The 16,521-nt window shown below is 31.2% G+C and overlaps 4 protein-coding genes across 16 annotated transcripts in view; 2 read left to right on the top strand and 2 right to left on the bottom strand.

Annotated features, from left to right (window-relative positions):
- Positions 1–16,521, bottom strand: part of GCS2alpha (glucosidase 2 subunit alpha) — a 220,187-nt gene that overhangs the window by 52,419 nt on the left and 151,247 nt on the right. The gene's annotated exons all lie outside the window — the stretch shown is intronic.
- The window catches only part of LOC145333092 (uncharacterized), a 32,303-nt gene that overhangs the window by 15,187 nt on the left and 595 nt on the right, over positions 1–16,521 (top strand). For all 3 annotated transcript variants that reach the window (XR_013884451.1, XR_013884450.1, XM_080178251.1), the window contains exons 6-12: positions 10,545–10,768; positions 11,189–11,273; positions 11,720–11,853; positions 12,591–12,708; positions 13,309–13,375; positions 14,517–14,617; positions 14,986–15,056. Coding sequence is in view for 1 of the 3 variants with exons in the window: in XM_080178251.1 (XP_080034377.1) it covers positions 10,545–10,768; positions 11,189–11,273; positions 11,720–11,853; positions 12,591–12,708; positions 13,309–13,375; positions 14,517–14,617; positions 14,986–15,056 (800 nt within the window). In the remaining 2 variants the exon portion in view is untranslated. The remainder of the gene's footprint in view (positions 1–10,544; positions 10,769–11,188; positions 11,274–11,719; positions 11,854–12,590; positions 12,709–13,308; positions 13,376–14,516; positions 14,618–14,985; positions 15,057–16,521) is intronic.
- On the bottom strand, positions 1,481–4,472 carry LOC145333097 (uncharacterized). Of its 2 annotated transcripts, XM_080178259.1 has the most exons (5): positions 3,642–4,472; positions 3,086–3,144; positions 2,761–2,873; positions 2,293–2,352; positions 1,481–1,711 (listed from the first exon to the last, which is right to left on the bottom strand). In XM_080178259.1, exons 1-5 carry the CDS (start codon positions 3,782–3,784, stop codon positions 1,679–1,681), a joined length of 408 nt encoding a protein of 135 aa, XP_080034385.1. In that variant the 5' UTR covers positions 3,785–4,472; the 3' UTR covers positions 1,481–1,678. The 2 variants fall into 2 exon arrangements, with proteins under 2 accessions (XP_080034385.1, XP_080034384.1); XM_080178258.1 differs by lacking the exon at positions 1,481–1,711 and having other exon boundaries at positions 2,068–2,352.
- LOC145334393 (uncharacterized) lies at positions 4,142–8,691 on the top strand. Its single transcript, XM_080179847.1, has 3 exons — positions 4,142–4,157; positions 5,254–5,631; positions 6,016–8,691. The coding sequence occupies exons 1-3, from the start codon at positions 4,142–4,144 to the stop codon at positions 6,540–6,542; spliced, it is 921 nt and encodes a 306-aa protein (XP_080035973.1). The 3' UTR covers positions 6,543–8,691.

Consider the following 16,521-nt stretch of genomic DNA (forward strand, 5'->3'; position numbering starts at 1 on the left):
CTCTTATATGTTGAGGCAATGAAAGTATAAATTCTAGTGTTTCTTTAAGCAGTACAATCTTGGAACCCAAGTATATTCCCTCTAAAAATGGCAAAAAGAATACCTAACAAAAAGAATGACATTTATCTATAGGTTAAATACACCAGGATGTAAAGACCTTTAGTTAAATAAAATTGTTCACATATCTCGAAAATGAAAATCAACTATATAATAATCATTAAATTGATTAGCCGTAGTAGAATATCTATACCTACTTAAGATTGAATACACCTAGGTTGTAAAGATCTTAACAAATGCTACAAGGAAGAGAGAGGACAATACTTTAAAAACTAAATTCTAGTGTAAGAGAAATATTAGTTTGAACTTAAATGCCTTCCCAAAAGAAAGTTTAATTAAGTTTATTGAAATAAGACTTTATATATTGAGTTTGTTAGATTAAGATTAGGTTAAGATATATTAGGATATAAAAAGGTAATTAAAATAGAATTGAAGTACAGAAAAAAGATTTTGAATAATTATAGCGGGAAAATTTTATCAAGAAGCAAGATTTTATAAACATATTTATCCAATTAGCAGGTTTAACTTAATTCTTTAATTATCTAGACTAAGACTTTTCCTATAAACAAGATGTATATTAAAAGATTATTACATAAGTAACATTTTTTGTAAAAAAAAACTTGAAGTTATATCGAAAGCTTGAACCGAAATATTTAGTTATAAGTTTGCGTTAAAAAAAATAATAAGTTTTTACCACTGAGGAGGTCAAATATTTGTAAAGAAGAATCACGTTTTAAAAAACAACACTGTACTTAAGTTAAGTTTGAATATAATTTACAATTTTTGAAAGATTTAGTTTAAGTAAAAAAAAAGTTATGTACAATTTTAAAGTATAAATTTGAGAAAAAATATATAAGGTAGCTTATCAAAATTGAATTTTCTGAGGTAGTTAATAAAAAAAATATAGTTATTATTTAGGCCAAAAACTTTAAAACAAAATATTATTCATAAATTACATAGTAATTGAATTAGTTTATAATTTTATCACTGTTTTTATAAGAATTTGATGGAGGAATCTTGAAATTTAGAAATCTTTATTATACATGCCAAATTATATAAGAAAATAGAATAATAAGTATTTAAGCTTTGAGATCTTAGTTTGCTTACTATCACGAAAAGACACGAGGTAGTTTATTATGTTTGAATTATTGAGGTAGTTAAAAAAAAATATTATTTATCACTTAAGCCAGAAACTTTAAACCGAAACGTTTAGTTACAATTTATGAAGAATTTCGTTTGATTTAAAAAACTTTTTTTTACTAATTTTATGAGATTTTTGGTGATGAAATTTAGAGTAGTTACAATTTATGAAGAATTTCTTTTGATTTAAGAATTTTTTTTCACTAATTTTATGAGATTTTTGGTGGTGAAATTTAGAGAATTTTGAATTTGTATATTTTTATCACAATTTTTATCACAGATTAAGTCCAAAAGTTGAAAGACCGAATAAAAAAAGTCCGAAAGCAGAGTTTTTTTTATCAGTTATGAATATTGAAATTTAAAGAATTTTGAATTTGTATATCACAATTTTTATCACAGATTGAGTCCGAAAGTTGAAAGTCCGAAAAGATTGAGTCCGAAAGTTGAAAGTCCGAAAAGGTGGGTCCAAAAGCAGAGTTTTTTACCAGTTGTGTATATTGGGGTTTGGAACCATCTGAAACAAAATTAAAATTGATTAGCATTCATTTATTGTAATAAGGAAATAATTTCTCAGTAAAAAAAAACTTTAAGATGTGCAAACTAAAGAACTATAAACTTATAGTTAGAAATAACTCCTCTAATTTAAGGGGCAGGGATGAAATTATAGTTAGGACTTCCAATATAGATTTACGACTCATGGAAGAAATTTTATTATGGCTTATTCAACAAACCCGATTAAGATTAATGCAGAAAATTAGTAACTTAAAGAATAAGGAAAAAAGTAAACATTGCATTAGAAAGAATAAGCAAGCTGATGATTTAAATAAGTCATCAACATTTTTTGAATACATTGAAGTTAATATGCGTTTAGCTAAGCAAGTACAGAGGGCAATGCTTCTTAGCGTAGTTAAAACTTTAATGAAAAACTTTAAAAACTTAAAAACAATACTAGCTTTACCAAATAATTTGTTAGAAAATAATAGGTGAAAAGTTTAATTTTAAAATACTGTAAAACTTTTATAAAATTTGTAATTACACATATAGTAAGCTAGGTACTGTAGTTAAGATTTGTTTTATAAGGAAAACTTTTCTTACTCTATTCACGGGCAGCAAGAAAGGGTTTCTTGACTGTCCCAGTTCCGCAGATAGACGAGCCTATAAATAAAAATTTTTATTAGGTAGGAATTTATGTTTTAATATCTGAAAGTATATATGATCAGAAAAAAAAGTCAGTATATATTATAGAAAGGGTACTTAAGATTTGAGGAGTTTAAAGTAAATTAGAAGGAAGTAAATTAAATCATTTGAATTAAAGAAATTTAATTACCAAAAACCTAGTATAAAATTTTAGTATATTAAAGTTACAGAAGCGAAGTAAAACTTAATGAATTAGGTAGCTAATAATTAGTTTAATACACCTATAAATAATTAGCAGGGATTCTATGCAATCAAATAAAAAAAATAGCCTACTGTATATCAAAGTTTATTTAAGTTCAGAATGACTTTTATAAAAGTAAAAATAATAATTTCTTTCAGAAGATATAAAAGCCTTATTTGATATACCTCTAGATTTATCTCAGGGGGTTGGGGCATCATTTCAATCGCCTGATTTGTCCGAGGGGGTTGTTGGTGATGGTGACGCAACTCTAGTTCTTGGCTCTCATCTCGTTCGGGATCTAAAATATAAAAAGACTTTTAACTAAACTATATTAAATGATTATTAAAGAATATTTACATCCCTGTAACATCACTTATAGCGAATATTGGGTTTTAAACAGCTGTCAATACCATAAACTAAATAAAAATCTAATTATAATCTATACTACTATACTCATATTTTTTATAATTGTCATTAACATATTAGAAAGGAGATAAAAAAAAACTTTACCTGGTTGGGAAATATTTTGTCTTCTCTTCTTAAAACATAACCTCAATACCGCCGCCGTTCTAAAAAAAAATGACAGCTGTAATTACTTCGGATGCTAGTATCAAAAAGCCTACCCGGGCTACAAAGCTATCTGTAGGCCTGGACTTTTATAGTCCTGGACTCATAAAGATTTTACCAAGAAATTGCGTCAAGATAGATTTGCGTTTCCAAATTAAAGCACCCGAAAGTCATTTTACTATGCTTAGGGAGAGATCAAGTTTAAGTTTAAAAAATATAATATGCACTGGTGGGATCATAGATCCTGATTATTTGGGTAATGTTTATTTCATACTTCATAACTTATCAGGGAAAACATATGTCATCCAAAAGGGTGAAAAAATAGGTCAAATGATATTTCTAAAAAGCTGTTATCCAAAAATATTAACCATACGCAGTTTTGGGGCTGAGAATGCAAATAAGCAAATGTCAGAATTAAAATATTTAAGAGAGGAAAGAGGAGAAAGGGGATTTGGTTCTAGTAATGAAATAGAGGGGGAGAATAAAATAATAAACTTACCCGAGAGCCAAAAGTCCAAGGGCAACAGCACCAAGAAATAACTTATCGGTCGTAGCCTCATCGCGTTCTTCTTGCAGAAGGGAATTGAGAATTGTTTTAATCTTATTTAAGATAATCTGGGAACTTCCATCCGGGATACTCATTGTTGTAAAAAAAATCTGAAATTAAAATTTTTTTTATAGTAATAGGTAAGTAAATCTAAACTCAATAATTATAGGTATTAATTTATCTATTGACATTATTAGTAAAGATATATAGGTAAGCATAATCCATACTGATGTTTGTGTTTATTAGTTTAAGCATTGATAATATTAGTAGAGAGATAATAGTGTTTAAAGAACATTTTTTTTGGGATAATATACAACTGTATAATAGGGGGATTCGCCTTGTTAAAACATAGGTTGGCAATTTTTTATAGTTCTTACAGGGCTTAATTGTTTTGTTGACACTACTGTAAAAAAAAACTTATTAGCAGTTGGTACTTTTCAGTTACACAAGAGATGAAAATTCTAAACTGTAATAGAAAGTATGAATTTAGTTTATCTCAAGAACAATAGGAAACACTAAGTAAACTTTAGATTGAAAAAGATTTTTGCAGATTATTCACAACGGAGTCAGGAGGGATAGTAGACAAATTGGGGCCAAAATTAGTAGTATTAAAATAGTTGGTAGGATCAAGGTTTTTCTGGGTAGCACGATGAACTCTTGAGCTAGCCGTTTGACACTGCTGGGAACGCCGTTTAATCTTTTTAGTACACTTTTGACCTACGAATAAAAAATCAATTAACAACAAAAATAATAAGTTTTCTTTTAAATTTAACCGTTCTAGTAAATACGCAATAGAAATTAAGAATGCCGCTGATAATTATGAAGTTTGAAAAATGAAGATCGCGAAACCTATACACGAAGACGACATTATGAATAAGGAAATTTAATTAAAGTAAAAGAAAATATAACAAAAGCGAAATAAACCAAATTAAAGTCTAAAAATAATATCCATTGGTTTAATTTTATTTTTTCCATTTTATTCTTACAATTTTTTGGACACACGCGATCAATATTAGCCATTTTAAAAAATTGAAATTTGATCTTTTTGATAATAGTATCATAAATATATATAATCTATATAGACTAACAGACTATAAAATCGTTCGCACCCAATAAAAAAGTCTGCAAATTAATTTCATAAAATAGCATAAAATAAAATCTTACCCAATGCAAGCAAAGCGAGTAATATTAGGATAAGAAATAGGGCCACTAGAATTGTACCACCAATAACCAAAATGGAGAAATAACCTGGGCTATAAAAAAAAATACATTTTATTAAAAATGATAGGTAAACAATTTTTTTCTTTTAAAATTTACCTGCTGATTATTTCATAAATTGACTGATAGGAATTCTTGGCAGCCAAACCATAATCACGGTGGATAGATTTGTTATAGGCAGGACTCGGTTTTGGGGTAAAACTGGGAATATTTGGTAAACTATAAGTTTTTGTAGAAAAGTTTCCAACCTGGGTTTGAGGACCAGATTTAAGTTTTCGCTTATTTGTAACTTTACCACTGAGTTTAGGAGAAGGTATTTTAGTGGTAGGAACTTTTGGTAGATAAGTGGTTAGAGGATCCAATTTCACTTCTTTAAAAGGAGTTGAAACCATTTCTTGGGTCCTAAAATCTTTTCGAATTTCAGGCTCAGAAAGTTCCTCAGAATCTGCCTCCAAGACCCGGAGAGAGGAGGAGGTGGAGGTAGACATAGAGATAATTGAGAGACCGGAACCTGAAGTTATCATCGTGGTGGACGGAGATGAGACCATTCTTGATGATGGAGGCGAAGTTGTGGGCGTTGGCAACGGAGAAGACAGCGTTGCTACATCAGATTCTAAAGTGGTTGCTGAGGATAAGGGTGACCCTACTGAAAGCAAAGAAGCTGATGAGGTTGGTGAGAATACAGAGGATGGAGCAGCTGTTGAAGCCTCAGATGTAACTGAAGGTAACTTTGAGTTATCAGTAGATAGATGTGTAGCAAGCTGGGTTAGAGTTTCTTGCAATAGAGCTGGTTTTTCTAAAGTAGATTCCAAGAAAGGAATGTCAGGGGAAGATGGAAAAGTAGTAAAGTAGTCAGAGGAAAAATCAACATAGGAGGAATCACTAATATTCAACGCATCTTTAACAGATAGATTGGGTTGTGTAGTGTAAAGCATCACTTTCTCATCATGCACATCATTTTCATAACTGAAGTCAATAAGCCAATTTCTTAAAAGTGGCATCATGGAGAAAACACCCAAATAAAAAACACTTTACTATAATGAAGTTGTTTTAAGACTAAAGGAACATATTATCTAACAACAGGGTGACCAAAAAATATTTTATTTAGACATGGAGGTCTGTACACCTGCAACAACAAACGGCCATCATGTTGTCAACAAGGAGAATGGTCAGGGAGAGTCAGAGAACAAGGAGGTTAGTGAAAATTCGTATGAGGTAGCTGAAGATTTCGACGACTTCGAAATTTTAGAGGGATTTGATAGTCCAAGATTGATTAGAAAAAGCTTCCCTGTCCTCATCGGCGATCACTGTAATACGTCTTTTTCCATCCCAGCAGAGAAAAATCTTCTTGAAAGAAAGATTCAGAATAGGCGGGCTCTTTACTCACCTTTTTACTTCTCACTCCCCTTTTCTGAGAAGTCAACACTGTCAGAAATCACAAACACGTCATTGATTTTTAAACCAAGTTATGCTCTATCACCCTATTTAGCTTGTACACAAAAATTTAATTATAAGTTGACAGACATAGATAGTGAAACATTGTTCAAACACAATCTCTACTACGATAAAATTGCTGTACTCACAGGGGCTGTTGAAAAAAAGAGCAGCTATACTTCCTTGCATGCTCAGAATTGATGAGAATAATGTTGAACTCAATCTTCTCAGTAGGTTTAGGGAAACTTGGGGAATCCATAGAGTTCAACAGGCAAGCATAAGTAGCGGGGGGTTTAGGCCAGCATTACAAAGCATGACTAAGAAGTATATCCATCTCTTTGCTCAACCACCCCCACCCCATTATTGTTTCTTTAATGCCAGTACTAAAGATAGTGAAAGTAATCAATTAGTAATTAGACAGCACTATAGAAGCAGTTATTACCAGAAGTTGTATGAGACTAAGACAAACCTGATCCAAGTGTATGGTTGTCCTACAACAATACCCAGCTCCCAATATATTTGCCTTGGAGCACAGGATCAGGAAATTCTTGACTCATGTACCTTCGTGGATAAGGTCTATGGGATTGTACCAGTGGACAATCCTAGAGACCTGAATGTGCTTCTTAGTCAAGGGGAAGAGCTATATCTCGTGGACTCTGGGTACATGAGTGCCCAGTGTCTCAAATTGTATGGGTATTTCCCTGAGGACATTTTTTGGATGCCCCATACAAGGGACGAGATTCGCTCAAAGATTAGAGCTAAATTCTCAGGGGAGGGAAAAATGAACGTTGATAGGTTTCTGGATTTATCTCTGGTCAATATCAGAAATTTGTTCAGTGACTCAGGACTCAACTTACTTTTTGTCTCTCTTCCAAGTGGAAGTATCCTGAGACTGACTCCTGCTCTAATTTTTACCCTTGTTTTGAAACATAGACAAAATGATTTCACCCTCGTCAATTGAAAATGTTTTTTTGTTTTTTATGCAGAGAGGGAAGGATGATTTACTTTTTATTAAAAAATACACAAAAAAAATCAATTTGACTAATGTCCAGTAAACTAAATAAAAAAGTTCTAAAAATAAAAAAAAACATAAAAAGAATTGTAGTTTTAAAATACATAAAAAAAAACCAAGTATTAGTATATTTTGAGTTTCCCACAGAAAGTGCAGTTTTTGCTACAATTTTACAAGAGCAAAAACTAGGATTGCACAACAATTCAAAGTTATATAATTGTGTTTTATATCTAGAATATTCTAGACTTTTTGTAGGAAACAAGAGTATAGTTATTTACTGTGATTCAATAATTTCATCATTATTTTGTATTATGTAATTGTATATAGATACTAGAATGTTCTTAGAAACACTTTAATTATACAAGCAAAAACCAATGAATAAGTTTTTGTCATACATAAAAAGCTAATATTGCATCATGTGTAAGTTTCTAGAATCTTCTTTATTATATGACAAAAACTGATGTAGAAGTTTTATTATGACATAAACAGCTAATATTGCATCATGTGTAAGTTTCCAGAATCTTCTTTATTATATGACAAAAACTGATGTAGAAGTTTTTGTTATACTTTTTATTGCACAAAAAGCTAGGATTGCATCAGATTATGCCATTAACTAAATTCTAGAACATTCTAAGATCTCAGTATAAATAGAGCAGCAAAGTATTTGGTTCTCAATGAGCCTTGCACACTCATTCACTCGTAATCTTTTATTTAACCTCTGTATCTCTTAATGTTTAACCTATCTAATGTGTTTATCTGTATACTATCTCTTTTCTTAACCATTCTGTTAGTTTTGATAAGAATGGTGTTTATTTTTATGTGTATCAATTTTTCATTTATCTTAATTTCTGTTTTACTCTTATTGAGATTTATAGAAATTTTACAAGTTCCCTGTTGGGACTTGTAAAAATCAAATGAAGCTCAAAACATAGAGAAATAGTCTAAGTTCTGAAAAATCATATACTTATGCTGCTTAAAAAATCTATCTTTAGCAAATTTATCTAAGTTTAACTATTATATCTTTGGACTTGTAAATTTACAAAACATAATGAAGTTTGATGATTATTTTTCAAAGTATTTGGATAACAAACAATTACATGTCAAGTGTAAAGAAAATCTTAAAGAATCAAATATTATAAGTTTAAAGTTTACTTTCTTATTAAGAACTTATGGTTTACACTTTGCAAATCCAAAGATATGTTTTAACTGTCATAAAACATATTTAACCTTATATAAAATAATTGAAAATAACTTAAAAAACATTATTATACTTATGTTAGAATACAATACTAAACTATGATACTCACATTTAATCAACAATAAAGTATAAACAATAAACACTTAGTACATTTTTCACTTTGGTATATATTGAATAATTTGAACTTGAAGTTGTGAGACAACAGTTCTTTATTGCACAAAAGTTAATAAATAATAGGAGATCTTCGCGTGGAAGTGTTTACAACACTTAGGTCTTTGTATTAATTTTGCCATTACTTAAGCAGTTTAAGAGTAAAAGTAAAACTAATTTAAAAACTTAACTTATAAGCATATCATAACTTACTAAAGGACCTTTGCCTCTATATTATCTTGGTAAATGTTTATTATTTAAATATTCTTTATCTAATAGACTTTTTCTTAGAAAGCAAAATAATTACTAATTTAAAGCTTGTTAGAAAGTCCTAGTACCTTTGGAAGCGATTAGTAAAGAGCGGAGTTATTCCTGCGGAGGGAATAGCGTGATTAGTGATTATGTATATAGTTGATATTCATTAGGTTATGATAGTCTACATGTACAACTTATTAAAGGACCTTTGCTACTATATTGTCTAAATATAAAGTAACTTCAAAAATACTTTGATGATTTCTTTTTATTTAGAAATTCAAAGTAGTTGCTAATATCAAAGCTTGTTAGAAAGCCCTAGTACCTTTGGAAAACGTTAGTAAAGAGTGGAGTTCTTTCCTCCAACTTGATTAGGAATTATTCAAGTGCAAAAATAGAATCATTCTTAGTTGAGGGTTAGGAATCAACGTGGTTAGCAATTACATATATAGTAGATACAAATATTTTAAGTCTTGTAAAATTACTAGAGATTAAAGGACAGCTATCTGTAGGCGTTTGGAGCTTTAGGGACTGAAACGCACGACACAAATGCAATTGAGAACCTTGTGTACAAGCAATTGCAACTAGATGACACTCTAGAGGCCCTAGAGAATGCTAGTATATTTGTGGCCATTGGTCGCGGCCCTAGGGGGACACTCGCACCGGTTGACACTCCAGAGGCCCTGGAGCATACCGGAACATGGGAACCTCTATAGTTGTACCTCTCTTTAAGGATGCTTGATAAGAAATATTAAGTTGTATAATACATGCTGAATTAGATTTTGGGACACTGATTAGTACAGCTCTGTAGCTTAATAGCTTGGATTCTAGGAGTAAGGGTACGGTAGCGCATCAAGTTGTACTTGTATAAGCCGGCTATGCAGTTTACTCTGAGTTTCTATTGTTATAAGAAAAGCAAAATACATCTGGTAGCTTGCTAGAGTTTAATTAAGCATTGGATAAATCTTTATTTATTTATTCTTGGAAAATCTAGCTTTATTTAATATTCTCACAAATTATAGCTTATAAGTACTTCATAACATGATTTTAATCTAAGTTTAAAGTATTGAATTGAACTGCTTTTTTTCTTTGGCAAAGTTGAATTGTTTATCACATCTATCACTTGAATCAATTTAGCCTAACCAGCTAAATGTTGTAAACTTTGACAATATTGCGTTTAATTTATTCGGTTTGGTAGCTAAGTTTATGCTTTGTCATATGAGTTGGAGATTGGCTTCAACTTGGTTGGTATTCTCTTCTTGTTCTGAAACTTGGCACGTTTTATTAGAATTGGGAGAAAACATATCATTGCTGCGCCACTGGTTGTGCTTTTGAGGGAAGGATGGAATAATCACCCCACTCCCCCTCCCAAAAAACCACACCTTATATTCAAATTGAAATAAAGAAGATTTTTTTAAGTTGGATATGGAGAAATACTTATACAGTTATTGGTATGCTCTAAAGTAAAATCTAAAGCCTAGCAAGATATAAACGAATATCCCATACCTAGAATCTTTTAGAATTTTCACGATCTTTAAGGACACCCTTAAACTTATTTATATTAATGCTTTACCTAATTCTTTTTTCTTAGGTTCTACAACTTTGGGAACGGATGAAAATCAAGAAGAAACAAACGAAATTAATGGAAAAGAAAAACTCTCCTGTGATGACTGCATGAAAACTTTTGCCAATATTTATTCTCTGAACAAGCACAGAAAAACAATTCATTTTGGTGTGAAGAGCAAGTGTGATTTGTGTAGCTACGAAACTAATAAACCTTATGATCTTAAGATTCATAGACAGCGTATGCATGAGGTATATACTTGTTTTGCTGTTAACTTTTCCACCACAGTAAAAAAAGAATCATAATTAAGGCATAGTTTATTGTTAAAGTAAAAGTAATGGCAAAATACTTTTTACAGAGGTGGAATTCATATCTTATACGTAGTTAGTTAAATATTTATGTCAAGGCAGTCCAAGGAGGATGGTTAACCCCTCCTCCCTCCAAAAAACTTAAAAACCTTATTAACCCTTCCCCCACCCCTATTTAAGGCTTGGACGTCCTTGCTGTAGATAATACATTCTTAAATTGTTATTTGTTAATAAATACTTAATTTTTGCACACAGAACAGTTTAAAAATTGACTTCTAATGATTTAAATAAGAAACAAGCCTTTAATAGAAAATAACTTTCATAGTGTGACCAACACATTTTAATTAGGCATGATAATTTTAGGGTGTAACATATCCATGTGGTCAATGTGAATACAAAAGTAGATCCAAACACCATCTCAAGTATCACATCAAGACTAAACATGAAGGTAATCCTTATATAAAAAGTAACTGGATGTCTGGCTGTACCTCAAGGTCTCGGTAACTGATGGACCGAAATGGTTCTTCTTTACTGTAAAGATTCTTAAAAGTCCAGGGAAAGTCTATTTATATTTATGGAGGGTAACTCAACCCTTTCAAGAGAAATCACCCCTGGGAACCCCATCCCATACCCTTCAATTATTATTTTTTTTTCTAAAAGATTACTATGCACGAACAAGAGTGAGTCATGTTTAGCACCTTACAGCAGTGATATTAAGCATTTTTTTGGTGAATATACTAGATTTATCAAAAAAATTGTTATATCAACAACAAAAATTACACAACTATATTATAGAGAGAAAAATTAAAAATGATTGGTAAGCGATTTTTGTCCAAATAGTATCAAATGTTTTGTTGGGTACTACTAAATGATTTTTCATATTTTTATTTTCAGGGTTTCGTTTACAATGTGAACAATGTGATTATAAATGTATTGATCACACTGGATTGAGATTACATAGACAGAGTGTCCATGAAAATATCAAATATCCATGCAAAGAGTGCAATTATGTTGGCAGTAAAGCTAAGGTAAGAAATTCAATATTTATAATAAATATAGATCTATCGTGATTTGACAGGGGAAAAATTGTAGTCAATTTTGGTTGCTAACACGGACATGATTTATTGGTCAGTTTATTCATCTAGTAGGAGGGAAAAAGATGTTGTAAAGGGGGAAAGTCGTTATTTTAGCCAGCTACGAGGTTTACTTTATTAGAGTACATAATAATTTGGTGTAAGTTATAGGGAATAAAAAATCCATTTCATTCAAAGAGTTCAACTTTACATGTAGTAGGAAGTAAGTATAAAACAAGTTTTGAGCCAAAAAGTATACGCATCCAGGGATCTAAAGGGGTGAGATAATGGCCGATAAATTTATTTACATACATCCTTAATGATGATACACAAAATTACCCGTTCTGTAGATTACAATAAGTGCTAAAACGTTTGGACACTTCTTGAACCAACTAATAAAAATCCATAAAAGTTGTTTAAAGTCAACGAATAAGGAAACGTTATTATAAAACTTTGGGGACTAGTGTACTAAACAGCATAATCTCCTCTTCCTCCCTGATACATAACATATGTAACAATAGTTTTGATAAATTAAGATTACACTGAAAATAGATATACTCATGCAAAGAGTGTATACTTGTTATCAGTAATATCGGGAATTTACACAAGTTACTAAAATGGCGCCCAAAATTCAAATGACGTAACAGTACTATAGGAATATGGCGCCAAAAAATCAGCTGATTTTGTTCTAGGATTTATACAATCATCAGAAGAACTGCCACATGGAGAAACAATTATTATGTGACGAATGTGATCTGGCATTTGCAAAAACTTCTGCACTGAAAGAGCACAAGCAAGTACAACATGAAGGTAAGGTCGCTATTTTGATACACGTATTTAAAAGGATAAGACAATGGCCGATAAATTGATATACTTACCTTATGATGATATACAAAGTTATTCCCTTTTTTTGATTACAATGGAAACTTTTGGACACTTAATCTAATGAACCGACCAATCAAAATTCAATTAAAGTCCCCAAAGTTGTTAAGCCGATGAATAAGAAAATGTTATTATAAAATGTTTGGAATTAGTGTAGAAAAACAGCACACTGTGCTCTTTCGCCCTGATTTTAACAATTACTATTTTTTGTCTCAGTGTTTGTTTTTAAATACATACCAATTGTAGAAAATATGTATTTTAACTTAATTATAATTTAAATAAGTATTAATATTATATGTATGTAGATTTTGTATCGATCTTTTCCTTATGGCAAAATATGTTTAAAACAATAATTTTTGATGTAAAAAATTACGGGTCGGACATATCTGCAGTATGTATTATATTAACATCTCTAGTGTGACGCGAAGTGGCACCTCCAGTCTCCACGACAACAAGCAGGCATGCTATCATTTTTGCTAATGCCGCGGTTTTGCATAGTCTGATATTATTGCTATTTTAACTTTCTAGGGGTTCGATTCCACTGTGACATTTGTGATTATACTACCAAAGCAAGATCCAGCCTAAGAGACCACAGGTAGATAGACATCTGACATTTTTGGTGATGATTCCCTGTACCAATAAGCACTCAGTTGATAATTAACTTGGTCCGTCGGGCATACTTTAAAAGACATAGACACTTGATATTAAAAAGGAGCAATATCCTCTTGGAAATATATTTTTCAATTTTGAAATTTTTTATAAATTTGCTAGCAGACAAAAAAGTTCCCAACACTAAAAGCAGGTAGTTGTCTGAGTTATACATCTATACTATATGGATGTTGTCAGCCTTGTTTCAAAATATCAAGAACTATCATGTTCTAGGAAGGTGAAACACTGGGGTATAAAGATTCTTTACATTGTTCTTTTCTGATTCTTTTTTTCGTGCTTAGCTGCGTTTGGATGTTGCCATCCTTGTTTTAAAATAACAAGAACTATCCTATTGTAGGAAGGTGAAACACTGGGGTATAAAAATTCCTTACATTGTTCTTTTCTGATTTTTTTCCGTGCTTCACTGCTTATGGATTTTGTCATTCTTATTTTAAAATAACAAGAACTTTCATACACTAGGAATTAGAGTAATATAATAGAGGGGGGAAGGGTTTAATTGGGCCTTTGAATATCAACCAATATCTTCGTAAATAATTATACAGCAAAGTCGCTACAAAAGTGCAGAAAGCAATTTGCTAGCAGATAAAAAAGTCCCCACCACACCACTGGTTATGCATGTAAACTATATAGATAATGTCATCCTTTTGTTTTAAAATAACAATTCTAGGAAGGTAAAAAACACTGCATTATAAAAATTCTTTACATTGTTCTTTTTTATCCTTTTTTTTTATTTGCTGCCTATGGATGTTGTCATCCTTGTTTTAAAATAACAAGAACTTTTATATTCTAAGAATTAGATTAAAATAATAGAGGTGGAAGGGATTAAATAACTGTATGTTCCCATCCCGTAGACTCTGTACCGACTTTAAATTGGGTCTTTGAATATCAACCAATAGCGTCGTAATTAATTTAACATCCAAGTCGATACAAAAGAGCAGGAATCAATTTGCTAGCAGACTAATAAGGTCCCCAACATTGGATCAAGGTAAAATTGTCTAAGTTATACATCTATAAAATATGGATGTTGTCATCCTTGTTTTAAAATAACAAGAACTATCCTATTCTAGGAAGGTGAAACACTGGGGTATAAAGATTCCCTGCGATGTTTGTGGCTTCATGGCCTGGAATAATTCACAGCTGAAGAGACACAAAGAAAGCAAACATGATGGTAAATATATTTGTATTTTAGGCAGTGTGTTAAAAAAAATAAGTCGCCCACAAGTCTTTGAATTCTTTGAGATAGACCCATAATCATAAAGTTTATCATTTTTTATTGGGCATGTAAAGGCCTTTCTATAGACACCTTAACCAGGTTTCTAACTCAATCTTAGACGACTTGGCATAAAAAAAGACCCGTCAAACATCGAGAATTGAAGGGTCTGTCTTTTATTTTGACAACCCGTCTTTATAGTAATTAAATATGCGCTCTTCTGGTTTTCCAAGAGGGCAAGGTCTCGAGCTGTGGTGCTCTTTCACTTTTTCAATAAAATCGCGTTTAAATTTTTAAAATCATTTTATTATTGTTTTTTTTCATAGGAGTGAAGCACTACTGTGAGTTATGCGAGTATTCTACAAATGTGCAGAGTAATCTTACAAAACATAGAAAGGTATGATTATTAAAGAACATTTTGTAGTTTTTGACTTTGACAAAGCAATTGACAAAATATACAAGATTTTTTGTAGCGTAGCTACTCTATAATTCACTTGGTCTGTCTCTCAGTCCGCAACGCTATGGAGGATGTATTTCTTTCTCGGATGCTTCTAAAGATAGACAGCTGAAAATTTTATTGAAGATTATTATGACATATGAGCATCTAAGGGGGGGGGAAGTTCTGACACATTTGCGTAAACGGTGAGTATAGGCTTTATCTTTGGACTGAGAGGATAGGTTATTAGGGATAAAATCATTCTTATATGATGAATTTCCCCCAGATTTAAGATTTTTTGGATAGGCCTCCAGGTTCCGGAGCTCCAGGCCTCCAGGTGGTCTCTGTACAGGTAAAAATGAAAAAAAAAAAAAAAAAATTTAAGTTAAAAATCAACTTATAAAACAAAATATGCATATTTTTTCTTCAAATATGTGAATAATATTAAAAAAGATGCATATTTTGTTTTATAAGTTGACCTGTAACTTAAAAAAAAAAAAAAAAATTTTTTCAATTTTACCTGTACAGAGACCACCTGGAGGCCTGGAGCTCCGGAACCTGGAGGCCTATTTAAAAAATCTTAAATCTGGGGGAAATTCATCATATAAGAATGATTTTATCCCTAATAACCTATCCTCTCAGTCCAAAGATAAAGCCTATACTCACCGTTTACGCAAATGTGTCAGAACTTCCCCCCCCCCTTTTTACATTGTTTTGCCTGTTTTAAAGTTATTTATTTAAGCTTTCGTGATTTTCATGTTGAATTAATATTCACGCATAAAACAAGGCATTATTTTTTATTAAAAGCGAGGCTTTTCTATAATCAGGGTCGGTCCGTATGTCCTTCCGTCCGAGATAGATAGCTTTTATTCGTTAATTTAGGCATGTTAGAATTGTCCAATCGATTTCAAACTTTGCATGATGATTCCTGTAGTAGTTGGGTACGATTTAGAAAGCGTAGCAACTCTATAATCATTACCAGAATGTCCGTACGTCCATTTTAAACATGTTGATTTATCTACTTTTTTAACAACAAATTTTCAAGTGTTTTAATTATCCGTTTGATCTGATTTTTGGTATATTGATTCCTTGGACAACAAAGAACAATATTATAAGCGAAGCAACTCTATAATCAAGTCCAAAAATGTAAGTATGTCCATAAACATTATCCTGTTTTTAAGCAGTTTTTTAACAAATTTACCTACAATTTTGATTCGACATTTATACATTTATGTTCCGATTTTTCAGTTCAGATACTATACAAGTGTTAATGTCCGTTTGTCCTACCGTTTCAGTGCTTCGCTTTTATGGATGTTGTCATCCTTGTTATTCTAAAATAGAATAAATCTACAAAAAAAAACTTTAAAGTGATCACTTAGTAATAGATCTTTAAAGTATCCATCCTTAAACTACTCATATTCTGTAG

This window comes from Acartia tonsa, chromosome 12 (assembly GCF_053477335.1).
Source record: "Acartia tonsa isolate MP-2025a chromosome 12, ASM5347733v1, whole genome shotgun sequence".
Lineage (NCBI taxonomy): Eukaryota > Metazoa > Arthropoda > Copepoda > Calanoida > Acartiidae > Acartia > Acartia tonsa.